Here is a 24,159-nt window from a genome sequence, read left to right on the forward strand (position 1 = left end):
GTGTGTCTGCGCGTGTCTGCGTGTGTGTCTGCGTGTGTCTGAGCGTGTCTGTGTGTGTCTGCATGTGTCTGCGCGTGACTGCGTGTGTGTCTGTGTGTGTCTGCGCGTGTCTGTGTGTGTGTCTGCGTGTGTGTCTGCGTGTGTCTGCGCGTGTCTGTGTGTGTGTCTGCGTGTGTGTCTGCGTGTGTGTCTGAGCGTGTCTGTGTGTGTCTGCGTGTGTGTCTGCGTGTGTCTGCGCGTGTCTGTGTGTGTGTCTGCGTGTGTGTCTGCGTGTGTGTCTGAGCGTGTCTGTGTGTGTCTGCATGTGTGCGCGTGTCTGCGTGTGTGTCTGCGTGTGTCTGCGTGTGTGTGTGCGTGTGTCTGCGCTGTCTTCAGGCTGCATGACTCGCACGTGGACCGTCCCGTCCTCGGCTGTGTCTCCGCCGTAGGTGTTGAGGGGCCAACGTCACAATCTCTGGTTCTTGGTTGATCACTGAATTTAAAAAGTCCCCTCGGACATGATTGAGCTCCCTTTAGTGTTTGTACAGACGAAATTCAGTGTGAGTAAAAGAGGTATTAGTACTTAACCAGTAGAGGGTGTAAGGGATCCATTTACACCAACAAAGGCACACCGGTTCACCCGCAATTCAGGCTTCTTACTTCACTCTGTTTATTATTTTCATATTGCAGTGAAAGAATATTATAAATCCACGGATATGCCTGTGAAAGTCATCAGTAATCCCAACAGCGCTACAGATTATTAACATTGATGGGTGCCGTAATATGGATCACGTCATTCACAGAACGCACTCTGAGCGCTTTCAAAATGCAGCCATTAAAATGTAATCCGGTGATCCATTACATCAGCAGTAGCACATGGCTCAGACTTGCTGCGATGTTGTGAATGTTTCTGGGGAACTAACGGCCCCTCTCATGCTACGCCAGCAGCATGACTTCAATCCTGGCTCCCGCGTTCTCAGGAGGTTGTAACAGCGCAGCGAAGCACGCGTTGCTGTCCGGCAAAGAGGAGATTGTTCCCTTAGTGAAAGCGAACACTTTTCTACTACTGGGAAAGGAGAGCACACGTGAGCGCCGCAGGTCACGCACTTGCTAACTGCTGCGGACCGGTTCCGTCTGCACACTGAACCCCCTCCCTCCAGCCGGGGAAGCAGAGTCAACGCGTTGCTCTCAGCTTTCTTCTGGGTGACACATGGTTCACTTTTCAATGAGGTCACCTCAGTCCAAAGCCCACGGCCCAACATCTGAACCTCATGAAGAGGTTTTTTACGGCTTACAGAAACATTCGTTTCCTTTTACAGTTCATGCTTGGATTATCTTTGTAAAGAAAAAGTTAAAGCTGAACGGGGATTCGGGCCAGAAGAATCACTGCTCCCAGCGTGTGATTTATTCCCCTCGGGGGAAATGGGGAAAGTACATTAAGGTAGTCGATCAGCGGAACCGCCACGTGCTGTTATTTCACAGAGATTGCATCTAGTCCATCAGCACCTTCCAAGGCGTCCCTCAAGGGTCCGTCATGGGTGAGCTGTACCATCCACTGCAGCGCTTGACGTAACGGGGTAACGGTGTGAAAGAAACACAAACACCATCCCAGCGTGCAAGCCAACCAACCGCACCGCACTTCCTGTCTCTCACCTTCTGCTCTCTTACTGGTTTCTTCTTTCTCACAGCATTTCCTTGGGAGTTGACCATAGGTATTTCACTGCCCTGTCCCTTTCATCTGGCTGTCCAACCCCCTTCCTGTTTCTGTACTAAGACTCATCTCAGCTCTCTTTGCTTTTCTGCACAGAGCAGAGCATCATCCTAGTCGACCTTTTGCATGCAATAAGATTTCATTGCCAATTTTTGTTGTACTTCAAGGAATAGTTACTGCAATGTTTGCATAGTATAAGAAATTAATACTAAATCAATTATCAAAGAAAACCATACGGTTAGGTTTTCTGTGTAGTAATGCATTAATAGTGAACCTTCTGTATTGGAACTATTTGCCAGGCTTTAGCATGTTGCTCAGGTAGAACTCAAGACTTTATTGTTGACTGCTCATTCATTTTCTTGCTCTCTTGCGCCCCCGACGACCTCAGGACTTTCTACCGCTTTGAGGCGGCCTGGGACAGCTCCATGCACAACTCGCTGCTGCTGAACCGAGTCACTCCGTACGGGGAGAAGATCTACATGACCCTCTCGGCCTACTTGGAGGTACAGCACAGAACCCAGCGTTACAGCACACAAAGTGTCTCAGGTGATGTGTGAGTTACCCATGTGAGGAATCCCTCCTCTAACATTGCCTGCAGATGGAGAACTGCACGCAGCCCGCAATCATAACCAAAGATGTCTGCATGGTGTTTTACTCTCGAGACACAAAGCTCTCGGCCTCGCGCTCGATCCGAAACCTTTTTGGTACTGGGAGTCTCAGAGCGGCAGATGGGTGAGTTAAGGAACTTCAGACTTTGGAAAATGTGGCGCTCCTCCTGAGTTCTCGTTGTTGATAAAAAGCTCTCTCTTTCTTCTTGCAGAAACCGTGTCACTGGAGTCTATGAGGTCAGCCTGTGTAACCTGGCAGATGCAGGGAGCCCCGGTGAGAGTCAGGACAGAGTTGCCATTTACCGCAAGCCTTCCTCTCCAATATCTCTAACCCTGCACCCAACCACTGCAGGTATGCAGAGGAGACGCAGGCGAGTGCTGGACACCTCCGTGGCCTACGTCCGCGGGGAGGAGAACCTGGCCGGGTGGAGGCCCCGCAGTGACAGCCTCATTCTGGACCATCAATGGGAGCTGGAGAAACTCAGCCTCCTCCAAGATGTGAGGCCATGTAGTGGCTTACCTGTGGTTATGCTGCTGTTAACAGCCTCCACCATAACTGTAGCCTCATTAAAGCCTGTGCACAAGGTTTTTAGTAAATACAGATTTATTAAGGATAATAAAATATTATGATTTATGGTATTGAAGCAAACCAGCCAGGAATCGTTAATTTGACACATATCTTTAGGTTTTACATGGGACATGAGTGATTTAGATGTATTTTTTTCTCTCAGGTGGAGAAAACCAAGCATTACCTTCTCCTGAGGGAGAAACTGGAGTCCACCATGCTCATGGGTCAGGAGTCCCTGCAGTCCTGCATCACGGAGGAGCTCAGCGAGTGTCCTCAGCCCCCCGAGGTCGACCAGGAGGTCCCCTCCCGCTCTGAAATCACCACCGAGAGGCAGAGAGAGCTCGCTGCCAAGGTCAGCCCTCGCCAATGAACACTGAATTTCATGTTTGACCCGAGCGCAGTCTTACTTGTATTTTTTGCAGTTCCTGTTCTGATCTGTTATGTCCATGCTGAATATACCTCAATGCATACGCATTTTTGTCAAATCATCATTTAGTCAGAGAGCCTTTTTATGTGATTTGACTCAGCTTGTGTCTGACCTCAGGAGACATTTCAAGCGCTCTCTTTTTCAAACACAGTGTTTGCGTCTGCTCACTCACTCCTTCAACCGAGAATACAGCCACGTGTGCGTCAGCGCCAGCGAAAGCAAGGTAGTGGCCAAACCTACACACGGAGTAAAGATGTGGTTGATGTCTGTTGATTGGTTCCTCACTGCATTCCTGTGTGTGTGCTGCAGATCTCCGAGATGTCCGTCACGGTGCTAAGAGACTCCGCTTCAATCTCTGCTCTCAACACAATCACACCCTCCTCGACGTGCCCGTCGCTGGTTGAGGGTTGCTATGGGGACGCCGAGCTCAGGTCTGGATTAGCTACGTTTTGAGGGTTACGGCCTGCGTGTCCCTCGTTTTTTCCCGCGATGACGATGATGCTCTCAGGACGGTTGTGTCCTCATCACTTTGGCTGCATACGGTTTGTTGCTCGCGCTCACAGACCTCCCCGTTTCTGTTCGGCAGACCCCCGATGCCCCGCTCCCGTGCCGCCAGCCCCGCCCCCGCCCCCCAGCAGGACACGGAGGCAAAGAAGTCCGCCGGCGGAGCCTCTGAAACCAAACCACGGATCCGCAGGTTTTTCCCTGACATCACAGAGATTAGAGTCAGGTGAGTCTGCCACAGTGACCCCCAACCCCCCCATGATGCTGTGAAGACATCTTACTTGGTCTCACGCTGTGATCTCTTGTTTCCTCAGCCCTATTGTTTCAAAGAAGGGTTACTTGCATTTCTTGGAGCCGAACACCAACGGCTGGGTGAAGCGCTACGTGGTCGTGCGGCGGCCGTACGTCTACATCTACAACGCGGAGAGAGACTCTGTGGAGCGGGCGATCCTCAACCTCTCCTCCGCCCAGGTGGAGTACAGTGAGGACCAGCAGGCAATGCTGAAGGTTGGTGATGAACCAGGAACTCCGCCCGTCTGGCTAAAAGCGTCACGTATGGTATAATAAGCGTTTTTATCTTTCTGGGCTCAACAGACCCCGTACACATTCGCCGTTTGTACCGAGCATCGCGGAATATTGCTACAAGCCACTAATGACAAGGAGATGCACGACTGGCTGTACGCGTTTAATCCCCTCCTGGCTGGAACTATCAGGTTAAAAAAAATACACGTCAACAGGTAAAAGCCAACACACAGGGCACACCTTTGATACAAAGCAACTGCTCTGCTCTGCCTCTCAGGTCGAAGCTGTCGAGAAGACGAGCCGGGCCGATGAGGATGTGAACATCCAGATGTGACGAGGGAAGGGTGAACAGCAGATTGTACATAGATTCCTCTCCTTGTGCTGAGGCCCATCTCCCCCTCCCCCAAACCTCCACCACAGTCACCAACAACCATCTCTTCCCCGTACCATCTCAGATCGTCACCAGTGTCCTCAGCACCTAAAGCGCCCATTTCATGCCAGGCCTTTGCTGCGCCGTGAGTCTCATAGTCAGAAAACCTCCGTCACTGTACTGTACCAGATCATTCAGAGCTGGTCGATCGAAGAAAGGTGGCGGAAGTAGCAACAGTTTCTTATCTCGGATCACATACGTATGGTAGTGTACTGTAGTTGTTGTCAGTGACACATCGAGCCTTATACATCTACTCCTCAAAAACAATGCAGTGGCATTTATTTCTACCTTTACCTAAAGTGGCGTCAGTGAGGATCACATTGCTCCATTTGAATCGTTAAAATAGAAAAAAAAACATGCAGATTGCTCTTAATTCTGCAGCTACATGTACAGTGTCTAAACTGGTTTGCGTACGACATCCTGCTACTAAGTACACCCTAAAAGAAAAGAAGAAAATGACAGTTGAGTGTAACTCTGTAGAATAATTCCCTTTTCTGCTACTTGGATCTTAAATCTTGTTTAGCACACAGCCTGGCGAGGGCGGGGCAGAGCATCATCGTTCTTGTGGCATTTTGATCAATCCACGTCGTTTTAGCTACTCTTAGGGCGCGTCTACATTCACACAATAAGTAATCACATGTCGTCACTATTAATCCTCCAAAGTTGATCTCATCCTCTACCTGAATTTTATTTGTTTTAAAATGTGATATATTTAGATATTTAACAGCTTTATTATTTATTTCCGCATGTATTTATTTACAAAGACATTTATATTTCTAAAGTAGTAGTACCGTGCAATTTCAGCACACCGCACTTTTTAATATGAGTTCCTTAAATGTTCTAAATGATACAGCTCTATCCCCGTGCAGTTAACCGGTTTATGATTGGCCCTTTTCTTTGTGCTGAAGATAACTTGAACGACACTATCCCCGATAGGATAGTCACACCTGACCTTTGACCCAACTAATATACACCTGGAAAGGTCACCAAATTCAGAAGTTGTTCTGAGCACCCTCAGCTGCACAAAGCTGTCTTGTTAAACGATCTAATAATGTGTATATCGATTAAATGTAGTGCCTCTCTTTTTTCAACCATGCTGTAGCCTCTGCACCACCTGCTTTCAAACCGCATCCTTTATGCTGCAACATCACTGCTCACCATCACTTCATATTCAGACAAAAGAGGTATCATTTATGTCCCATATCTAACATGGCAGTCAGCCCATAACACAGCCGTGTTCTCTAAGTGGATACGGTAAAACCTACTTTCACGTATTTATTTGTGTTCATCAATAAATGTTGTTTCATGTTTCATCCCTTCACCACATCTCAGATCAGACGCGTGACTATGCATTTTCTAAGGCATTGCATTTGATTATGAATCTGATTTGAAACTCCTCGGACGGCTCGTGAGTTGTTGTGTGAAGATTGAAGAGCGAGCCTCGGGTCAGCCAGCCTAGAGCGCGTGCTCGCTAAGAGAAGTCACGTGACACCGGCTGCAGTAGGACGACAGCTCACAGCATCCAACGCTCCAACGGCAAAGTTCACTTTAGCAGCAAAGCAGATGGTTTTATTTATTGCTGCTGAGGAAATCCATACAATACCATATTTTCTGAGGCTGGAAAGTATTCTGTGTGTTGGCTTATCCTAAAACCTTTTACAGCCCATGTGTGATGAACGTTTGACTCAAACTGTCAAATGTATGTGACGCGACTCAATAGAGATATTAGAAAAGTCTTGTGATCATCAAAGTCTGTCACAGACGTCCTTGGCAGAGCGTGCAGTCGTATCTGATCCAGGTATGGCATCATCTTCTCCGGAAGGCCGCTGTCTCATCCTTTGAACCCCAATTTTCCGATCCTCCAATCCAATCTCTGTGTCTAAATGAAACCCGGTGGGGTTTTTTGGGCCTTTTTAATGTGCGTCAGATATGATCCAACCAAAGTTTTCTTGCTGCAGTCACACAAAAAGAAACCACTCTGAATGTACGTTGATATTGGGCAAACAATCGCAAACTGCTGGACTGGTTATGTTGCCGTGTCTTTAGTGTTCACAGTCGTGCTCCTCATTGATTGTTGGGCAGGTTGTGCGATATACCTGTCGTGGGTCCACTGACGTGTGAGGGGAGCTCGGTTCACCGCGGCCACGTCCAGTACGGAGTAATGCCGTATGTAACCGCACTGTCTCACCCGTATTTGTCCAATATCCACCGTCACCATCATGCTCTGACAACCTTCACAAAATCTCCCTTTTCTATTCCCTCCCTTCACCTTTAAAGGAAAATAGCTCCAATCTTTGTGCTTCTAATCTTTTTTTTCTATTTTTCACAAGTTCATTTCTTATTTTTTCCCCGTCTTCAGACTTATTCGCATTGTATATGAACATGATTGCTGTGAACAGTGTATTATAAAGTTGCACCCATTTACAAAATCTTCAATGGGCAGTAGTTTCAGTGTTGAGAGTTTAGCGTCAACTGTTTGTGTGCACTAAACACATTGTCATGTATAAAATAAACATGGACATTATGCAACACAAAACCATCGCCTCGTCTTCTTTATTCATTAAATAAAGCATGAATAAACAGAACATGTGCCATGTCTGCATGGGAGATGTAACTTTGTCTTTATAGTTTTCAATACTATATGTAAACACTATTCTGCTTGACAAATTGTCCATAGCTCCGCAAAATGTTGTCAGCTTTTGTAAAGAATGACGAAAAAAACAGAGAGTCTAGTGGACTTTGTTACTACGCGATTTGCTTACGACTGCATATGATTTCTGTAATAAAACGGCACACATGTAAACGTCTGATGAAATTGTTGTCCATCACTGTGTGATCGCAGCTTTCCCTTTAAGGCGTCTGCGACCCGGACGAGAAGCGCTTCGTGCTCACGCGGCGCCAGCGAGCGAAACCAGTGTCCCGAGCGGGTGGATCCGTTCAGGACACCTTTCGGTGTCCCCACAAGGTTAGACCAGAGACACGAGCTCCAGCACTGACACGCCATTGGAGGGGGTGGGGGGGGGGGGGGGGGTGTCCAGAGCCGTCTCCGAATAGCCGAGATCTCCGGTCACACGTGCCCAGCGTGCTCCTGCTATCGCACGTTAGCTAAGGCTAGCAGCGCGAGCTAGCTTCAGCTCGGGTCGACACACATTGTCTGGCGTTGTGTTAAAATGGCACTGGCTTGTTAGGGGACGTCCTATCACCCAGTCCATCGGACATGTCCCGGTGGGACAGCTTGTTGTAATGCAACGTTTAGCCGGTACAACGTTTCTGTTTGCCGCGAGCATCTTTGCTACCCGGAAGTCACCCGGTAAATAAGCGTCAACTGAATCAATTACGTCACCGTTAGCGGCTGGACAGCGGGGTAACGGGACACGAGTGGGTTACGTCATACAGATGTGCGATAACAATGGTCACATGTCCCCCTGCAGCCGTTCTCTAACTGACGGTGCAACCAGCTGTCAAAATAAACACCACCTCAACTCGTGTAACACTTGAGAAATATGAACAGATTAGAGCGTTTTTTCTGTTACGTGGTGTTTGAATTTGAAAAGAATATCACTGGTGATGGTTCCTGACTGGAATACATCCGATCTATGTTGTAATTCTTTCTAGGATCGTTATGGCCGAGCAATCTGACGACACCGCCTTCAGTGGCCGTTCCTTTCAACATTATTCAGAGATGAATCTGGACCGGTAGGAAGATTTGGTTTATTTTCTGCCATTCACTCTGAGTCATATTGAGTGGGATGAGATTGAGATTGATTTGACGACGAGGCTCTGGATGTTTGGTTAATGATTGCTATGAAGGCTTCGCCGACTACATGAAATGAGGTGAGAACGATGTGTCTCCGATGTCCATAATGTCATGTAGGATCTACATGGACTGCAACGCCACTACTCCACTGGAACCAGAAGTGATCCAGGCCATCTCTGAAGCCCTCCAGGACGCCTGGGGAAACCCAAGTAGCAATTATATAGCAGGTGTAGAATACTCCCATCCAAATGCCATTGACTTACTGTTGTTATGTGTGTGCGTATAATTTCCTCAAACATTTAATATTGCATCTTAGCGTTTAGCGACACAAAGGGGCTAAATCAACTTTATTTGTAGGCGCTAAGGCCAAGGCAACGATTAATCAGGCCAGAGAGAACGTGGCGAGAATGGTTGGAGGAAAAGCAGAAGACATCATTTTCACATCCGGTGGAACGGAGGTGTGTGGAATTTTTGCATTTGCTTTTGTTTTTCAAAAACCCTTTTGCAGAATTGTGGTCCGCTGCATCCAGGGGTGGTTCATAGCAAACGCGTCTTCTTTCAGGCCAATAACCTGGTGCTGCACACTGCCTTGGAGCACTTCAGGACGAGCTGCAGGGCTGCAGAGCAACGCGAAGGACACCGGAATGGAAGCTCTGGCCTCCCTCACATAATCACCTCGAATGTGGAGCACGACTCGGTCAAACTGGTAGCTGAGCACCTACAGAAAGATGGCGAGGCAGGTAGGAGACGGTGCTTTTTTTTGTTTGAACAACTAACCCTCTTGACGTTTACTCGGGTCCTCGACTTGTTTGGGTAACTGTGCTTTTTGTCACAGATGTGACGTATGTGCCTGTGTCTAAGGGGACAGCCCGCGTGGAGGTGGAGGACATCATGGCTGCGGTGCGTCCCAACACTTGTCTCATCTCGGTCATGCTGGCCAACAATGAGACCGGAGTCATCATGGTGAGAAGGAGATAGAGGGTTCTTCTACTCGTCCGTATAGTACCGATAATAAAGAATTTCTACTTCAGTCATTGGAAAAGACAGAACGCTCCGTCGATATTAGCAGACATTTGCATTAGCTGATAAGTCCTAGCGTTTATCATATTTTGAAGATGATTTTAAATGGAATCGTATCTTAAAGACAGTCTCTGATGGGAATCTCCTTCGTCTCGTCAGCCGGTGCAGGAGATCTGCCAGAGAGTAAAGTCTCTCAACAAGCGGCCCGAGCGGCTCCGGATCCTCCTCCACACCGACGCCGCTCAGGCTCTGGGCAAAATCCGAGTGGACGCCTGTGAACTAGGAGTGGACTACCTCACCATAGTGGGACACAAGGTCAGGAACCAGTTGGATAAAAAAAAGAAAATTCAATTTGGCGTCACGAACATGGAAAAAAAAAGGTTATTAAAAGTTCCGCGGCGCCACCATTCCCAGTTCTACGCCCCTCGGATCGGCGCGTTGTTTGTGAACGGCCCGGGAAGAAGAACGCCGCTGTATCCCATGCTGTTCGGAGGAGGACAGGAGAGGAACTTCAGACCAGGGTACACATTGTCCTCTTTGAGGACGTCTCCATTGAGTCCCAAGTATGCATGAAACAGCTGCAAAGATCTAAATGTAACGGTCAATCGACCCTTTTTTGAATATTACAGCACAGAAAACACGCCAATGATTGCTGGTCTGGGAAAGGTATGTTCCCTATTCCCTAAACGTGTTACTGGAATATTTCTCTGAATACTATTTGACTGTATGGGAAGTTTTTTTATCTTTCTATGATGATTTATTGTGTGTCTATTAGGCTGCAGAGCTGGTGACCTCTAATCTGTCAGATTATGAGAGTCACATGCGAACTACCAAACTTTACCTGGAAGAAAGACTGAAGGTAAGTTTGATTCCGTTGATTCACATTCGCTGGTGTATGTCAATAGTCATGACAGCAGTTTCTGCAGTTATTGAGGTTGTCATCTGCGCAAAGGAGGGCGTGCGTTTGTGTGTTTTCCGTAATGTGCTTTCCTTTTTTAGGCCGTCTTCAACGGCAAGATCCGCTTCAACAGCCATTTCCCTGGCGCGGACATCCTGCCTAACACATGTAACGTGTCCATCCTGGGCCCGACATTACAAGGTGATGTCATCACTTCTTCCTTCCCCGGGCTACGTGTGCTTTGGCGTGTCGTTTAACCCTACACCAATGTTTGCGAGAGTCAGTTCATGACCTGCACAGGGCTCCGTGTAAGCCGCAAAGGCTTTGAATGATTAATCTCTCCCTCTCCTTCTTGCTCTATCTCTCTCTCTCTCTCTCGCGCTCAATTTAGGATGGAGGGTATTGTCCAACTGTAGGAGGCTGTTGGCCAGCGTTGGCGCCGCCTGCCACTCAGACAGTGAAAACAGGTAAAAGAGCCCCTCTTTCACCCGTTACGCTTTTGGTCCGGATGCCACGTTGATGCCAATCCACCTAATCCCCCCCCCCTCCGCCGCCGCTGCACTGTGTCCATCCATCAGGCCGTCCCACGTCCTTCTGAGCTGTGGCGTCCCCCCGGAGGTGGCAGCTAACGCCTTGCGCCTGAGCGTTGGCAGGGCGACGACCAAAGCGGACGTGGATGCAGTTGTGGAGGACCTGAAGGAAACTGTGCAGCTGCTGGAAGAAATTAACTGAAAGGCCTTGATGTGCATTGACAGTCGTCCCGTAGGTCAGATACAGGTCAGGTGTATAGAATTGAGATGCACCGTGTTTAGTGTTTTTGTTACGTTCTCTGATCATGCAACAAATATGATATATAATGAATAAAAGGGAAGAGCTGCTGCTTCCATCAGGAGCCAATCAGCTAATTGGAGTCAGGGTTACATCAACGTGTTATAGAAATAAAACATATTAACACAACCTTTTGATATTTTGTCATGAATTCAAAGAGCTGTGAAATATAACATGTGGCCTATAATCGTTTGATCGGCCCCGCTGAGATGATTTTTTTAAAATGTTGGAAGAAATAACAGCGCGGTGCATTGGCTTCTCCCGTTACCGAGGTCGGTGGAGCGTCGGAGCGGGTGCCAGCTGACGGTCACCGGCGTACAAAGGAGCGCCTCCAACCGTCCGTCATTACCTTTCTATCCCCCCCCCCCCCAAAAAAAAGGCCAGGCCGGCCATCTGGCTGCTTGCTCGGGTTCCACTTTCCTGGCACGTTTTCTTGCTATCGGATGTGAGCGGGGGATGAGCGCTGTCCCGGCGGGGGGCCCAGAGAGCTGCGGGGAGCGGAGCGCGCGGCCATGGTGCTTCATCGGGCCATCGGGGCGGCGCGAGCGGGGGACCTCGGTGCCCTGCGGCAGCTGGCATCTTCCGGTCACCTCTCACCTGTGATCACCGACGCTCAAGGCGCGGGCCCGGTGCACCACGCGGCGAGGTGCGGACGCCTGGAGTGCCTGCGCGTGCTGGTGAGCGAGCTGGGGCTGGCGGCCGACCGCCGGGCCTCCAACGGGGCCACGCCGGCGCACGACGCCGCGGCCACGGGCCACATCCGGGAGCTGCGATGGCTGGTGGATTTTGGAGGCTGCAACGTTAATGTGAGTTTGTCCACCGTGTGATTCTTTAGAGGAGGGGGAGCAGTTGTAAAAAGGTCCCGTAGCCTACAGAACCTTTTTACAGATGTATTACCAGCCAGTGTAATTGGGTCCAGATGCTGAACTTCGCTATTGGAACGGAGTCCGGTCTGCTGATGTTTACATCTCGTCGCTTCTCAAGTCTCGTGAAGAACACACGTGACATAACATTGAATTTCAATGGCGGCGAAAATCGCAATCGCCGTTGAAACCTCTTGATATTGACACTGAGCCATCGCAGTGGGTGAGTCGCACATCAAGCCTCACCCCACTCCCATCCTTCCTCACGTTTCCAGGACAGGGATGCTGCGGGTTCGGCCGCCCTGCACCTCGCCGCCCGCTTCGGATGCGCGGAGGTCATCGAGTGGCTGCTCTCCGTCGGAGGAGAGGCCGAGGCGGAGACGGACTCCGGGGCCGTGCCGGCTCACTACGCCGCGGCCAACGGAGGCCTCACCTGCCTGAAGCTACTCGTTGAACAGGCACCTGGGTGAGGTCATAGACGCCTCTCCTTCTTTCCTACAAAGGTCCATCAGAAAACAGAAGGAATGAGCTCAGCGTTTATGAGATGAATGTGACCGAGCTCACAGCTGATTAGGCGCCAGTAGACGTCTGTTTATGGGTGTTTGATGTACATAAACGCTATAAGAATATATGATCATGGCCTCTGCCCGCTGACTGGAGACCGGTGACAGGCCTCAGGTGAGAGGAGCTAATGTGCAGTCAGCCAATCATTACCTGATGCATGAATACACCAAAGATCAGCATCACACTTATGGTCACCTGATCGTTATCCTTCTTCCTCCTCTTTTTTTCACCTTGCCACAATCTTTGCACGTCACCGTGGTAACGGCAGAAGTGCTGCCTGTGGTACACCTGGTGGGGACCACTGGCTTAGAGGACCTAATCATGCACACTCAGATTAAAGCAGGTGTCACATCACAAGGACAACAACAACTAAACAAAAGAGACCACGTGAAACATGTCGCCCGATATTGATCTCGTCTCTTCTCCATCTCGTAAACCCAGTGTCTCAGACCGTGTCTCCCTCCAGAACCACCACATGTAACCATCAGTCCCCGTTGAATGATACTTGCCTGGACAGCGCTGGTCGCGTGGCAGCCCCGCGGGTGTGGAAGGACCGTATGTATGTACGCTGTAAAAGCAGCTCTGCCGCGTTGACTTATCCTGGTTTCAACCGTCACTGCCCAAATATCAATAAAGTCTGTTCAAATCACAGCAGGCAGCCACGGATCAGAGCGTTTAACAGTAGGCCCGTCAAATGTGGTTGTCCGTCACATCGGCGTGTTCTCTCCACTACATATCTAACTGGTGTGTTGCATCTGGAGCTTGGATGTGTGCGAGACATTTTGTCACCGATGCTTAACCCCCGTTTGTTGATCCATGTCGGCACACAGCTGTGTGGACCGCCAGACGGTCACCGGCGCCACCCCGCTCTACCTGGCCTGCCAGGAGGGGCACTTGCACGTTGCGCAGCACCTCGTGGACAACTGCGGCGCCGACGTCCACCTGAAGGCCAACGACGGCATGACCTGCCTGCACGCCGCCGCTCACATGGGCCACCAAGCTGTCGTGGCGTGGCTGGTGAGTCGAGGGGCGCCACGAACGCACGAGACATGTCTTTGTTTCACTGTGTAACCTTCCTCGCCGGACCTCAACAGGTGACCTGCACCGATGTCAGCCTGTCCGGCCGGGACAGGGACGGAGCCACGGCTCTGCACTTTGCTGCCAGCAGAGGGCATCGTTGCATTCTGGAGAGGCTGCTACGCATGGGTTTAAAGGTCGTGGAGGATTACTGGGGAGGGACCCCCCTTCATGATGCTGCAGAGAATGGAGAGTTGGAGGTTGGTCGGGTCTCCTTCTTTTTAGTTTTCACAAGTTGTTCTCATAGTTTTAGTCTGATCTTATCTATATAAATTCAACTTTTCTGTTTCTTCTTACGCTTTCAGTGCTGTAAAATCCTGTTGGCCAACCAGGCGAACCCTTCAGATCCTGATGTTGATGGGTTCACCGCAGCAGACCTGGCAGAGTACAACGGACACCATGAATGTGCCAGATATCTCTGTGCCATGCAGACGAACGTACGTCCCCTCACCTTCTCTACTCCTAGAAGCATCTTGGTGTGCGCAGTAATTACAAGGCCTGCAGCATGGTCTGCAAAAGGTGGTACATGGGACCGTAGAAACAGTGTCTGATAGAGAATGATGATCAAATATTACATCCACAGATAATGTAGTCCAGTTGGTTTATGTCGCTAATTGGTGTAGCTGGATCTCATCATTTTTAAACCTCACGATGTAAACAATATTGTTTGTGAGTGGATACTCACAAAATACATAAAATTCGTCTCCGGCGCCCTCGTCCTGCACTCAGCCTGAGAGAACCTCGGGAGTGGAGGACGACGGCTTTTGTGTCCTTAATGAGGCGTTCATGGTGCCGTGAGGGCCGGAGGAGATTCGTGCCTCTCAGCTTGCCACGGAGGACACTCTGAGACAGGCTCTTTTGTTGGGCGCAGAAAGCTCGACACCCCTCAATGTGGCTGATGAATATTCTAGCGTTACCCCTTTGATTGTGCTCGCCGAGGCGTGTTCAAATCAAGGGGTCAGCGCAGTTAAAAACCGGCCTGCGTGTAACTGGAAACTACGAGTCGCGCTGCCGTGTGAAACCTCTTTATAGCTTAAGCAGCAATAATCAGGTGTAGAGGAGGACAGTTGGTGCGGACATTTGAACTGTTTGTTTTTAAGATGGGACAGAGGTCAGCTGAGAGACAACAGGGCCCGTTGGACCTGAAAGCGCCGCGGCCTGTCCTGGTTTGTCCCCGCCGCCCTAAAGCGAGAACGACACCGCGATGTACGCGGGGAGTAACGAAAGCTGTCCGTGCAAGAGAAGCCATTAATAAGTCAGCGGAGAAGAGCCGCGCTCGTACACGAAGAGGGCGACGGTGGGGAGGCGGCTTGAGACGCGCCCGCTCGGCTCCCCCATCAAAGATAATCCTCCCTCCAACAATGCGGAGCTAATTAGCACAGGGGCCGCGCGGCGACGCCGGGACGCGGCCCGGGGCCGCCGCCAACTGAGGGCCTATCGGTTACCCCTCTCCTGCGGCTCAGGTGGAGGGCCCGGGGGCCGAGGCCGTTACGAGATCCACGAGCTTAAGTTTCAGCGTTTTCACCATTCTGATGCCGGGAACCGGAGAGCAGGATGTCACAGGCTTCAAACACGCCTTTGATTGTGTGTCATGTTTATTTATTTTTTCCAGTGACTTGGATGTGCTGTTTATTGTCACCTCTGGATGATGTGAGGTGATGCTAGCAGACAGAATGATGGCTCAGGTTTCTTGGCACACAGGTGTGCACGGAGAGGTCATCCGACGGAGAACCTGAAACGACAGTTGATGGATTTTAAATCCTCTGAATGTTTGGATGGGAGACTATGTCACGGTTTGAAACCCCACAGAGCCGTACATGTAGGCCTGCTTTAACTATATTTGTGGTTGGGTTTTCGGATCGGCCGTTTCAAACCCGTGCTAACGGGTCGGACAGGTCATCCGACCTCCGAGCAGCGACCCAGATGGGATTGGGACATCGACTTAGAGCTGCGTTATGAGCCTCTCACAACGAGGTCGGGGGTCACACTTCCTCCTCTCGCATCTCAGGAGCAGCTGCAATCAAATAAACAGCGTGCGGAGGGAGAATTACTTCACACACACACACACACACGTTAACAGCGATCCGGCCCAAGATGCTTTCGTTTGAGGGTGGTATTTTTAGAACACTTGGACCGAGGAAACATATCGTCGTGTAATTCATCACTGTGTTTTGTTCTTTTAATGAGAAAGAAATGTGCTTTCGTGACTGTTATTTGTGTTAATGATACAATATATAATCAACATAATTACAAAAAATAATAACCTCCCGAGGCCGCCCATCCTCTTCCAGGTCTGCCGATCTGTCTCAATCTCATGGAGCCCCCTGCATCACATTTACATGTGTGACACAGATGGGAGAGATTTCGCTGAACTATAAAACTATATCCAGTGTTCAGTTACACAGTCTGTATATATTATTTAACTTTCAAAGTACGGAATGCAAAGCTGAATAGCTGAATAGTTGATGGATAAAAGGAAAAGGCATAAGGGTCTCCAAACAAATTTGCTTTCATTTTACTTTTACACATGCAGTATCATTTTTAGCCACTTGAGGGAGCCTAAATGTGCTTATTGTTGCCTTACGCATTGTACACTGAACCTACCAAACATTATATTTGTTTCTACCAAAATGCATTTACTGGTTGTTATTTCTAAAGTGTGGCTACGTTTTCAATAACACATGCATGAAACAAAGATTCGACAATAGAAATAATACTTTTATTTACGCCGAAATTTACTCGTGTGACACCTGATGGAACTCAATCGCAATCGTTTGTCATTTTCTAAAAAAACGTCTCTGTGGATAGAAAGCTTGGGAAAGGACATTAAACCTGACATCGCTTGCTTTCGGAATGTTGGTCGCACAAAACAACCCGTTTCTAGAACTAGAAAATGGTCAGTCGAGATTTGTCTCTACTTTCTGACATTTGAGTGACAATAAGAGTAATAGATAAAATGTTTATGTGAATAATAGTTAGTTGGGAATTTGTGATTGTGTCCCGAATGTGTCCCAGTTTGTCGTGGTCAGCACTCACACTTTGACCCATCTGATGGTGTCACGTTGGCTTTTCCACTGTCAAGGCCCACTTATAATCTCAGGTAGAGCCCCCCCCCCCCCCCCCCCCCCCCCCCCCTCACAAGAACCCTCCTCCTTCCAATCGTCCCAAGTGGAAAAACAGCACCTGAATGCGCGTGGATGAAATGTCTCTTTTCCAGCTGCTCCGACAAGCCTTCCGCTGATACTTCCCTGTGTGCAACACCGTGTCCATTGGTTTGTCCGTGTATTGGTGACATTACCGGGCCATCCTATCCTTTCCCTTAATTATTAACGCCACACTCCGATCAGAGTTTATTGTTGATTGCCTGGCAGCCCTCGGCCACTGGCAGGGATGCTGGTGATGGTGTCAAACGAGTGGTTGGTGATCTTGCGATAGCGTCACATCCACCACGCGGAGCCGTCGCCCCGGGTTACCTGGCCGCAGGAGTCGGTGCCGTTGGAGTTTGACTGCACGGTGAGGTCCGGCCCGAGTGCACCGGGAGAATCGTTTGAAGTCAAGGTTAGTGAGGTTTAGATTAAAATCCTTTCCTATCTATTTTCCTACTTTCTGCCTTCTCTTTGTGCTTTATTACATTTATTACATTTTATTACATTACAGGGAACATTTTGTAAGCTCTGCAGGCCCTTGAAGTTTTGGCAAATTTCTGCCTGTTTTCTTACGGTCAGGCATGACTAATACTCTCACTTGGTGCTGAGGTTGTTGATTAAATTCCTTCATTGGTTCGTGGTGTACTTTTCTGATTCAGTAGCTGCTACAATGTTCCATTAAGAGGTACGTATTGCCATTTGTCTTCTTTAGCTAAAGTATATGCAAATTAAGAAAAGGAGCTGTAAAAGTTGGCGACAGCATTGTTTCCGTCAGTCGGTCTCGAGCATTTACCTCCGTGCGGGAAACCTGAGAGCATTTTAACCTGCGAGTGTATTTACACTATAGTGTTCTGTGTATAATGTGCACCGGCTGTATACATTCCACATTGCAATTTATCGCCGAGAACGTGGATATTTCACGTGGGAGCAGGTTGTTTTTGGCCACCCCAGAATTACGAGACATCTTAGTAAACACACGCGGCGTTTGGAATCGCCGGGGCTCCGAACCCACAAGGGATGGTCGGTGCTGCGTGCCCCGACAACGAGGCAGGAGCTGACCAGGGCTGCTTCTTTGCTCTCGCCTCCTAGTCTGTGGGGACGGGGCCCTTTGAGGTCTTTTTGATGGAGGGAGAGTGGATCCAGGGACAAAACAGGGCCGGCCTATCTATATCTGCGTGGCAATTGTGACGGGGTGCTGATGAAAACCAAATGCTCTGTGGCCACTGGATCTAATTAAAGACACACATGCGGACCGGTTCATCCGAGCTCTTAGGACGTTGAACTGTTACAAGAAGAGTCACGAAGGAATCAGGCCCCCCTCTTGTTTATCTATTTACCGATTGCACAACTTCGGGGAAGTCAGTTCCTCCGCCCGAAGCGGTGTCACAGCATATTTCGTGCTGTTGGACATCAAAGTGCCGCGTGAGAGGAAATGGCACGGACCACCTCACGGACACAAAGCACAACAGCATGCAGCAGCCTTGTTAGGGCTGCCTTTGATGTTTCGGTTACTAATAATGTCCTCGGAGAGCTGAATTTGATATGCATTGTGCATGGAGCGCATTAGGGCAACGCAGGTTCATTACAGGGGATCTAAATGTTTCCATGCATCCAACATCCTCCCCATAGCGGTGAAACGCTGCCAATTATCCGAGGATGCTTACTCATTTTGCTCTCCTTGTATTTTGTCCACAGGCTCTAAATGTTTGGATGCATTCCTCTCAATCTAGTGTGTTTTTAAACTCTTCTATTATTCAGCCTGATATTCCTGACTCCCTTTGCACCTACATGTCATATTGACCTAAAGAAAACAATCAAAATTGTAATGGATGGTGGATGACACAGCCCATGTGTGTTCTTCTCTCTCCCACTCGGCTCGGTTTACATTAGATGTGAACAGTAGAACTCAAAACCCCCAACAAATATCTACAATAGAATTGTAAAGTTGATGAATGGTACAAAACATTTCTCTCCGTTATCAGTTTGAAGTAAAGACACAAACGGTTTATCTTTTACTAAAAGTAAAAACAAGCACAAAAAGTAAGAGAAGAACAGGTGTCCAGATTGTCAATGTGACGTTTCATCAATGCCCCCCCCGTCTAATTCATGTGACTCTCTTCTTTGTTACAGTGCAATGGAAAATTCGGACCGAAAAATCTCATGTCAGAAGTCAGACGCAGTAGCAATTTGATGATTGGATTTGTCCCAAACCTTTTTATCCCTGTTATGCACGTCATGATATTTGGTCTTAGAAATCATTTAGTGTGACTGTCCTATTTGCAGACAGCCCGCCCACATAAGCCCATCGAGGCGACTGCTCCGGCGAAGGTGAAGCCGGCCGTGTCGTCGCAGTGCAGCAGGGAGGACTACTACGGCTGCCTGAGCGACGCATTCAGGGACGGTTACGGCAGTGACACACCCATGGATCGCTTACAGGTTACAGTTCTCCCATTCGTTGCCATTTCTCGATTCTACCCCAAAGCATCTGGCCCATCATGGTCCTTCTGTCCTTCAAAACTAGCAACCTGAGAGCGAGGAGGCCCCGCAGGCAAGGTACCCTCAGCCGCCCCCCGCTCCTCCTTTACTGTCCACATCCGCCCAGCCGAGGAAAACCGCTGTCAGCAGAATAGAGCAGGTTCCAATCTCAGCATCTGGTGAGAAAAAAAACATTTTCTGTTACTGGAAGTCTGTTCAGTGGAGGAGGAAAACATGTGTGTGTGTTGTTTAAAGACTTGTAACGTTTATTCCAGTTATTAAAGGTTTCAATCAGGCCAAGGCGGCCCGGAGTGAGGTCGCTGCCGACATGAAGACGATGTTGCCTGGTGCGAACCTCCTGACTGGAAGAAAACTCCTCGGCGACATGAAGTCAATTCAATCCTTAAAACAATCCGGGATGTCCGGAGTCTTCACCGGACAGGCGGTGAGCTGTCTCGCTTTGTGCACCCGGCCGGGCCGCCTGTCCATAGCTAAACACAACCCGCTGTGTCTGTGCAGAACAAGATGGTGGTGCTGCCCACTGAGGAGGCCAACCTGTCAGACATCGACTACCTGGTACCCACCCACGACGAGCGAGGCCGTCCCATCGCCGAGTGGAAGAGGCAAGTCATGGTGAGACAGCTGCAGGCCAGGCTGCTGGACGAGGAGGATCAGAGGAGGAAGGTAAGGTCTCTCTGGAAGGTTAAACAGGGTTACGTTATTCATGCGCTTTGAATGATTTTAACCCTACGTGGCACAGGTCACACGGGGCGGAGCAGTCAGGATCAAAGTTTTACCTTACAGAATCAGCACATAATATTTTAGGGAAACATTTTTTCAAAGGGTGAAATCGACATAGATACAACTTTTCTTCATGATTTATTGATCATTTGCATCCCACAAAAGTCAGTTTGTTGTGCAGCCCCTTCAAATGCTCCCGAACACAACTCCTGCTCCAAAATGCAAAGGGAGTATAATAATATATATTAATAAGTGCAGTATAATTTTGTGATGCTACTCTAAATCTGCATTAGCTAAAAATAGAACTTGGAGATTCCATGATCATTTACTTTTAATTGTACAAAAATAAATCACTGAACACATTGCTCGCCAAGTCATATTTCTGAGGTTTGGATCGCAGCTTTACTGTATGATCTCTCTTTTCCCTTCAGCTTAAGCCACATGAAATATACCACATTCAAAAAAGAAATATGACCTCCCGTGTGTTTATCTGCGAGCTGTTTGTCTCTCCTCTACCAGGAAAATGGGAACAGATACGCCAAAGTCAGCTGGAGGTTCTCCCAAGCCCACAACGCCATCCTGGGGCCTTCTGGTGAGCTTCTGACGGAGGATGACCTCATCTACGTGGAGCAGCAGATTGCCAACGTCTCCATGCAAAGGAACTCCGAAGGCTACGAGCTGGAGCTCGCCCGTCTAGCCGAGGAGCTCAGGCACATCCTGCCGGCCCCCATAGTGAACATCACTGCCAACACGCAGTTCAGAAACCTCTCCAGTCAAGTGCCCCTCCCCGTGTGGTGCGGCCGCATCTCGGGCATCGTGAAGAGCATGTCTCTGCTCATGACCAACCTTTCGGACCAGCCCTACTGCAAGATGCCCAACACAGACCTGATAACCGTGTTCTCTCAGACGCCGGACCGGCAGAATTCCACCAGGGGACGCAGGGAGCGGATAGAGGACGAGATCCACCAGTTTGGGGTGTCGGTGCGGACGCTGAAATCGACTTTTGAGACACAGAACTGTCCTCTGTCCGATGAGCCAGAGGAGTTCAGTTCCCCTGCGCAGCTCAAGGCCACAGAGTCAGACAAAGAGTCCAAAGCGTTGACTCGGGCCCCGGAAACCGACCACAACAGCGACTCCGGCATTGACTACGATGAAAACGTTGCAGACGTGCTAGAGACCACCAGCCTCAGGAAGGAGCGCATAGTTGTGCTCTTCTTAAGCCACTGGAAGAAGTCTGCCTACACCGTGTCACTAAAGAGCAAGGATGCCGCAGAGAGGAAGACGAGCGGCGGAAGCTCTGGATCGGGCGACAAGTCCGAGTTGGGTCGCAGGAGCAGCTCGGAGTGCGCCCAGTCGAAGATGATGAACAGCTCTCTGGGACACTTCTTCAAGCAGAGGAGTGCTGTCAACAAGATGCTGGGGAGCTGGAGGAGCATGATTTCCAGCGTCCCGTCCAGACAGATCCGCAGGTAGGGCAATGCGTGACCTTTTTTGCTTAGAGTCAAACAGACCATAAAGAGCTTTAGGACGGAGCTGCTTTGTGAATGACCAGCGACTTTACCAGAGTCGTACCCGGCGTCCCTACGAGCTCCTCAGTCTTCCAAATATGGTTGGCTGCAAAAAAATAACATGGCCACAACCAAAATCCAAGATGGCAACGTCAAAATCGCCATACCCGAGACTTTAAAATCCTGTCTCAGCGTTGGTAAGCCATTTTCAACCCATGAAATATCTATTCACAGGACAAACATAGTGCCATTATAACTGCCATTATAACTATTGTTTATACTGGCAGTGAATTTAAATCACCCTGTTGGAAGAGCTATCAGCTCATTGTTTTGGTTTTAGGGTCCAATTGGATGGTCCAATGTGAACAATGTTCGGGGGTGTGTAATATAATGTCCATCCATCCATCCATCGTCAAACCGCTTATCCTGCACACAGGGTCGTGGGGGGCTGGAGTCTATCTCAGCCAACTTCAGGCGAGAGACGGGGTACAACCTGGACTGGTCGCCAGCCAATCACAGGACTGACACAGAGACTTACAACCACTCACATTCACACACCTACGGGCAATTTAGAGTCACCAATTAACCTGATCCCCAGAGCATGTCTTCGCTCCAAAGACACAAATGTAATGTAACATTCATAATTTTGTTTTAATTAGTGTAAGCTAAAAATGTCTTTTGTTAGCTGTTTTTGTTAGCTTAGAATGAGCCCTTCATAATAACATAGGGGACAGAGTCCGCCGCGTGACACACCTCTCAGTTTTTATGCTACCTGAAGGCCCTCTTAAGAAAGTGCGGTGATGTTGTCTGTTCTTTGAGTAGACGAAGGTAAGATGAAAGATACCTCTGCGTTAGCTTCCAGCACTCCTTTGGACTTCTGACATACAAGCTCTGTAAAATACATAACGTTACTTAGCAACGGACAGCAGAGGAAGTGATGTAGCTGAGAAACAAAGCTAGCTAGTAAAACAACACAAAAACAGTTTGAGTGAATGTTGCCTTGTGTCTGAATGTGTTACACAGTGACTGTTAGCTAACAAGGAGTTCACTAGTTTTACAAGCTAATAAATCAGCTTTTCAGCTTGTTGAGTTACTCTGCCCCCAGGTGGTCAAAACGTGAATGAATTGATTGAATGGACAGGACACTTCTCTTGGAAAGTGTCAACTGGCCCACTGTAGTGTTGAAGCAATGTTGGGTGAGCATTCAGTGTCCCCCACAGGCTCCACAGGCAGAAAGCCCTCTGCTCCCCGGAGCAGTTCCTCCCTCGCCTGGACGGCGTGCCGGTGGAGTACAACAGCCTGACCCTGGATCTGTTCATGCTGGGCTACTTCCACATCCTGGAGTTGGAGCTTCCCGTGGACGAACGCAAAATAAGACACCTCCTGTGTTTCGAGGTGTTTGACCACGTGGGGAGCTTCCCTTGGGAGCTGGTCAGGGACTTCCACAAGGCCGTCATACAGGACATCGAGGCCGGCAATCGCGAGTGGAAGGACGGCTTCGAGGACATTAAAGTGAAGTTCTTTGGCAACGCTGCGAGTCCAACTGAAAGCGCTGTGGAGGTGGTGAAACACACCCTCCCAGAGGTTAGACAGGTCCCTAAGGTCATCGTGCAGACACCTACGCCTGATGAGGGGATGCTCCACGGTGGAACTGACATCTCCAGTTTTAGCAATGAAGAAATTTGCAAATACATCGACCGCAGTTTTGCTTTTTGGAAAGAGAAAGAGGCAGAGATTTTTGATTTTGAGTAGTTCTTGAGTATTTCTTTTTGAGTATTTCTTTTTGTATTGTTTGCAGTTATATAATATTTTGGTTGGGTACCAAATCTAAAATACTATTTGATGCAGGAATTTATTTGTCGAAATTGTCAACCTTGTCCCAAGTCAACCCAAGTACCAAAAGCTAGTGAATGCTTAGCCAGATTCTTAGCCATGTTTACTTATTTGCCTGATGTGAATTCTAATTTGTTCATTTTTTACTGTATTTCATTGTGTTAAACCACTAAATCTCAATGCATTTCATAGACTTCGACAGTATTTTGCTGTTTATAAAAAATAACAATTGAAACTGAGGAAAAAATATATTGAAATCAGATTTCCAACCACACCCAGCCTTAATACACAGGCCAGAATGGCTGCTGCATGCGCGTGTACCTGAGAGAAAACATCTTCCCAATACAAACCACAGTTACTGATTTGGCAGGAAGAGGCCCAGTTCTGGCGTGATTACAAAATCAATGATGCTGACCAGGATCATTCGTAATTTACTCATTATGAAAACAGATTTTAATGACATATCTTTTTTAATCAATTAATTTAGGGCACATTTAATAAAACAACACAAAACGTAACGCCAATATAGAACTACAGCTCTTTGTTGAGCGTAGTTGTACTTTAAATCAATTCTTGAAACATCCCCAGAAACGTCAGTGCTACGTAATGTTCCTATACGAGCTTCCAGGCCTGTTGAGAATATTATGTGCCTGTAACAGCAGCTGTGGGCCCCATGCTTGTTTGGAATCTGACTTCAGCA

At 48.7% G+C, this 24,159-nt stretch overlaps 3 protein-coding genes across 41 annotated transcripts in view; all 3 read left to right on the forward strand.

The window, feature by feature from the left end:
• kif1aa (kinesin family member 1Aa) overlaps positions 1-7,285 on the forward strand; it is a 32,331-nt gene extending 25,046 nt beyond the window's left edge. For 25 of the 39 annotated variants that reach the window (XM_078107578.1, XM_078107586.1, XM_040185157.2 and 22 more), the window contains 12 exons: positions 1,668-1,691; positions 2,079-2,193; positions 2,289-2,422; positions 2,511-2,572; positions 2,651-2,796; positions 3,030-3,218; positions 3,445-3,516; positions 3,603-3,724; positions 3,880-4,023; positions 4,112-4,304; positions 4,392-4,510; positions 4,597-7,285. In XM_078107578.1, the coding sequence (XP_077963704.1) occupies positions 1,668-1,691; positions 2,079-2,193; positions 2,289-2,422; positions 2,511-2,572; positions 2,651-2,796; positions 3,030-3,218; positions 3,445-3,516; positions 3,603-3,724; positions 3,880-4,023; positions 4,112-4,304; positions 4,392-4,510; positions 4,597-4,639 (1,363 nt within the window). In that variant the 3' untranslated portion in view covers positions 4,640-7,285. The remainder of the gene's footprint in view (positions 1-1,667; positions 1,692-2,078; positions 2,194-2,288; positions 2,423-2,510; positions 2,573-2,650; positions 2,797-3,029; positions 3,219-3,444; positions 3,517-3,602; positions 3,725-3,879; positions 4,024-4,111; positions 4,305-4,391; positions 4,511-4,596) is intronic. The other 14 variants (XM_078107584.1, XM_078107587.1, XM_040185158.2 and 11 more) reach the window with 2 other exon arrangements.
• Positions 7,286-7,586: 301 nt separating this feature from the next.
• On the forward strand, positions 7,587-11,381 carry scly (selenocysteine lyase). The gene is made up of 13 exons (XM_040185180.2): positions 7,587-7,714; positions 8,365-8,445; positions 8,624-8,733; positions 8,864-8,964; positions 9,069-9,246; positions 9,342-9,469; positions 9,686-9,841; positions 9,941-10,047; positions 10,156-10,192; positions 10,302-10,385; positions 10,526-10,625; positions 10,816-10,891; positions 11,003-11,381. Exons 2-13 carry the CDS (start codon positions 8,372-8,374, stop codon positions 11,154-11,156), a joined length of 1,305 nt encoding a protein of 434 aa, XP_040041114.2. The 5' UTR covers positions 7,587-7,714; positions 8,365-8,371; the 3' UTR covers positions 11,157-11,381.
• Positions 11,382-11,631: 250 nt separating this feature from the next.
• Positions 11,632-23,645, forward strand: espnla (espin like a). The gene is made up of 11 exons (XM_040185182.2): positions 11,632-12,058; positions 12,391-12,581; positions 13,510-13,696; positions 13,774-13,956; positions 14,062-14,193; positions 19,186-19,338; positions 19,424-19,556; positions 19,653-19,822; positions 19,897-20,061; positions 20,638-21,587; positions 22,847-23,645. The coding sequence occupies exons 1-11, from the start codon at positions 11,765-11,767 to the stop codon at positions 23,376-23,378; spliced, it is 3,090 nt and encodes a 1,029-aa protein (XP_040041116.2). The 5' UTR covers positions 11,632-11,764; the 3' UTR covers positions 23,379-23,645.
• The last annotated feature ends 514 nt before the right edge of the window (positions 23,646-24,159 follow it).

This window comes from Gasterosteus aculeatus, chromosome 8, assembly GCF_964276395.1.
Source record: "Gasterosteus aculeatus chromosome 8, fGasAcu3.hap1.1, whole genome shotgun sequence".
NCBI lineage: Eukaryota > Metazoa > Chordata > Actinopteri > Perciformes > Gasterosteidae > Gasterosteus > Gasterosteus aculeatus.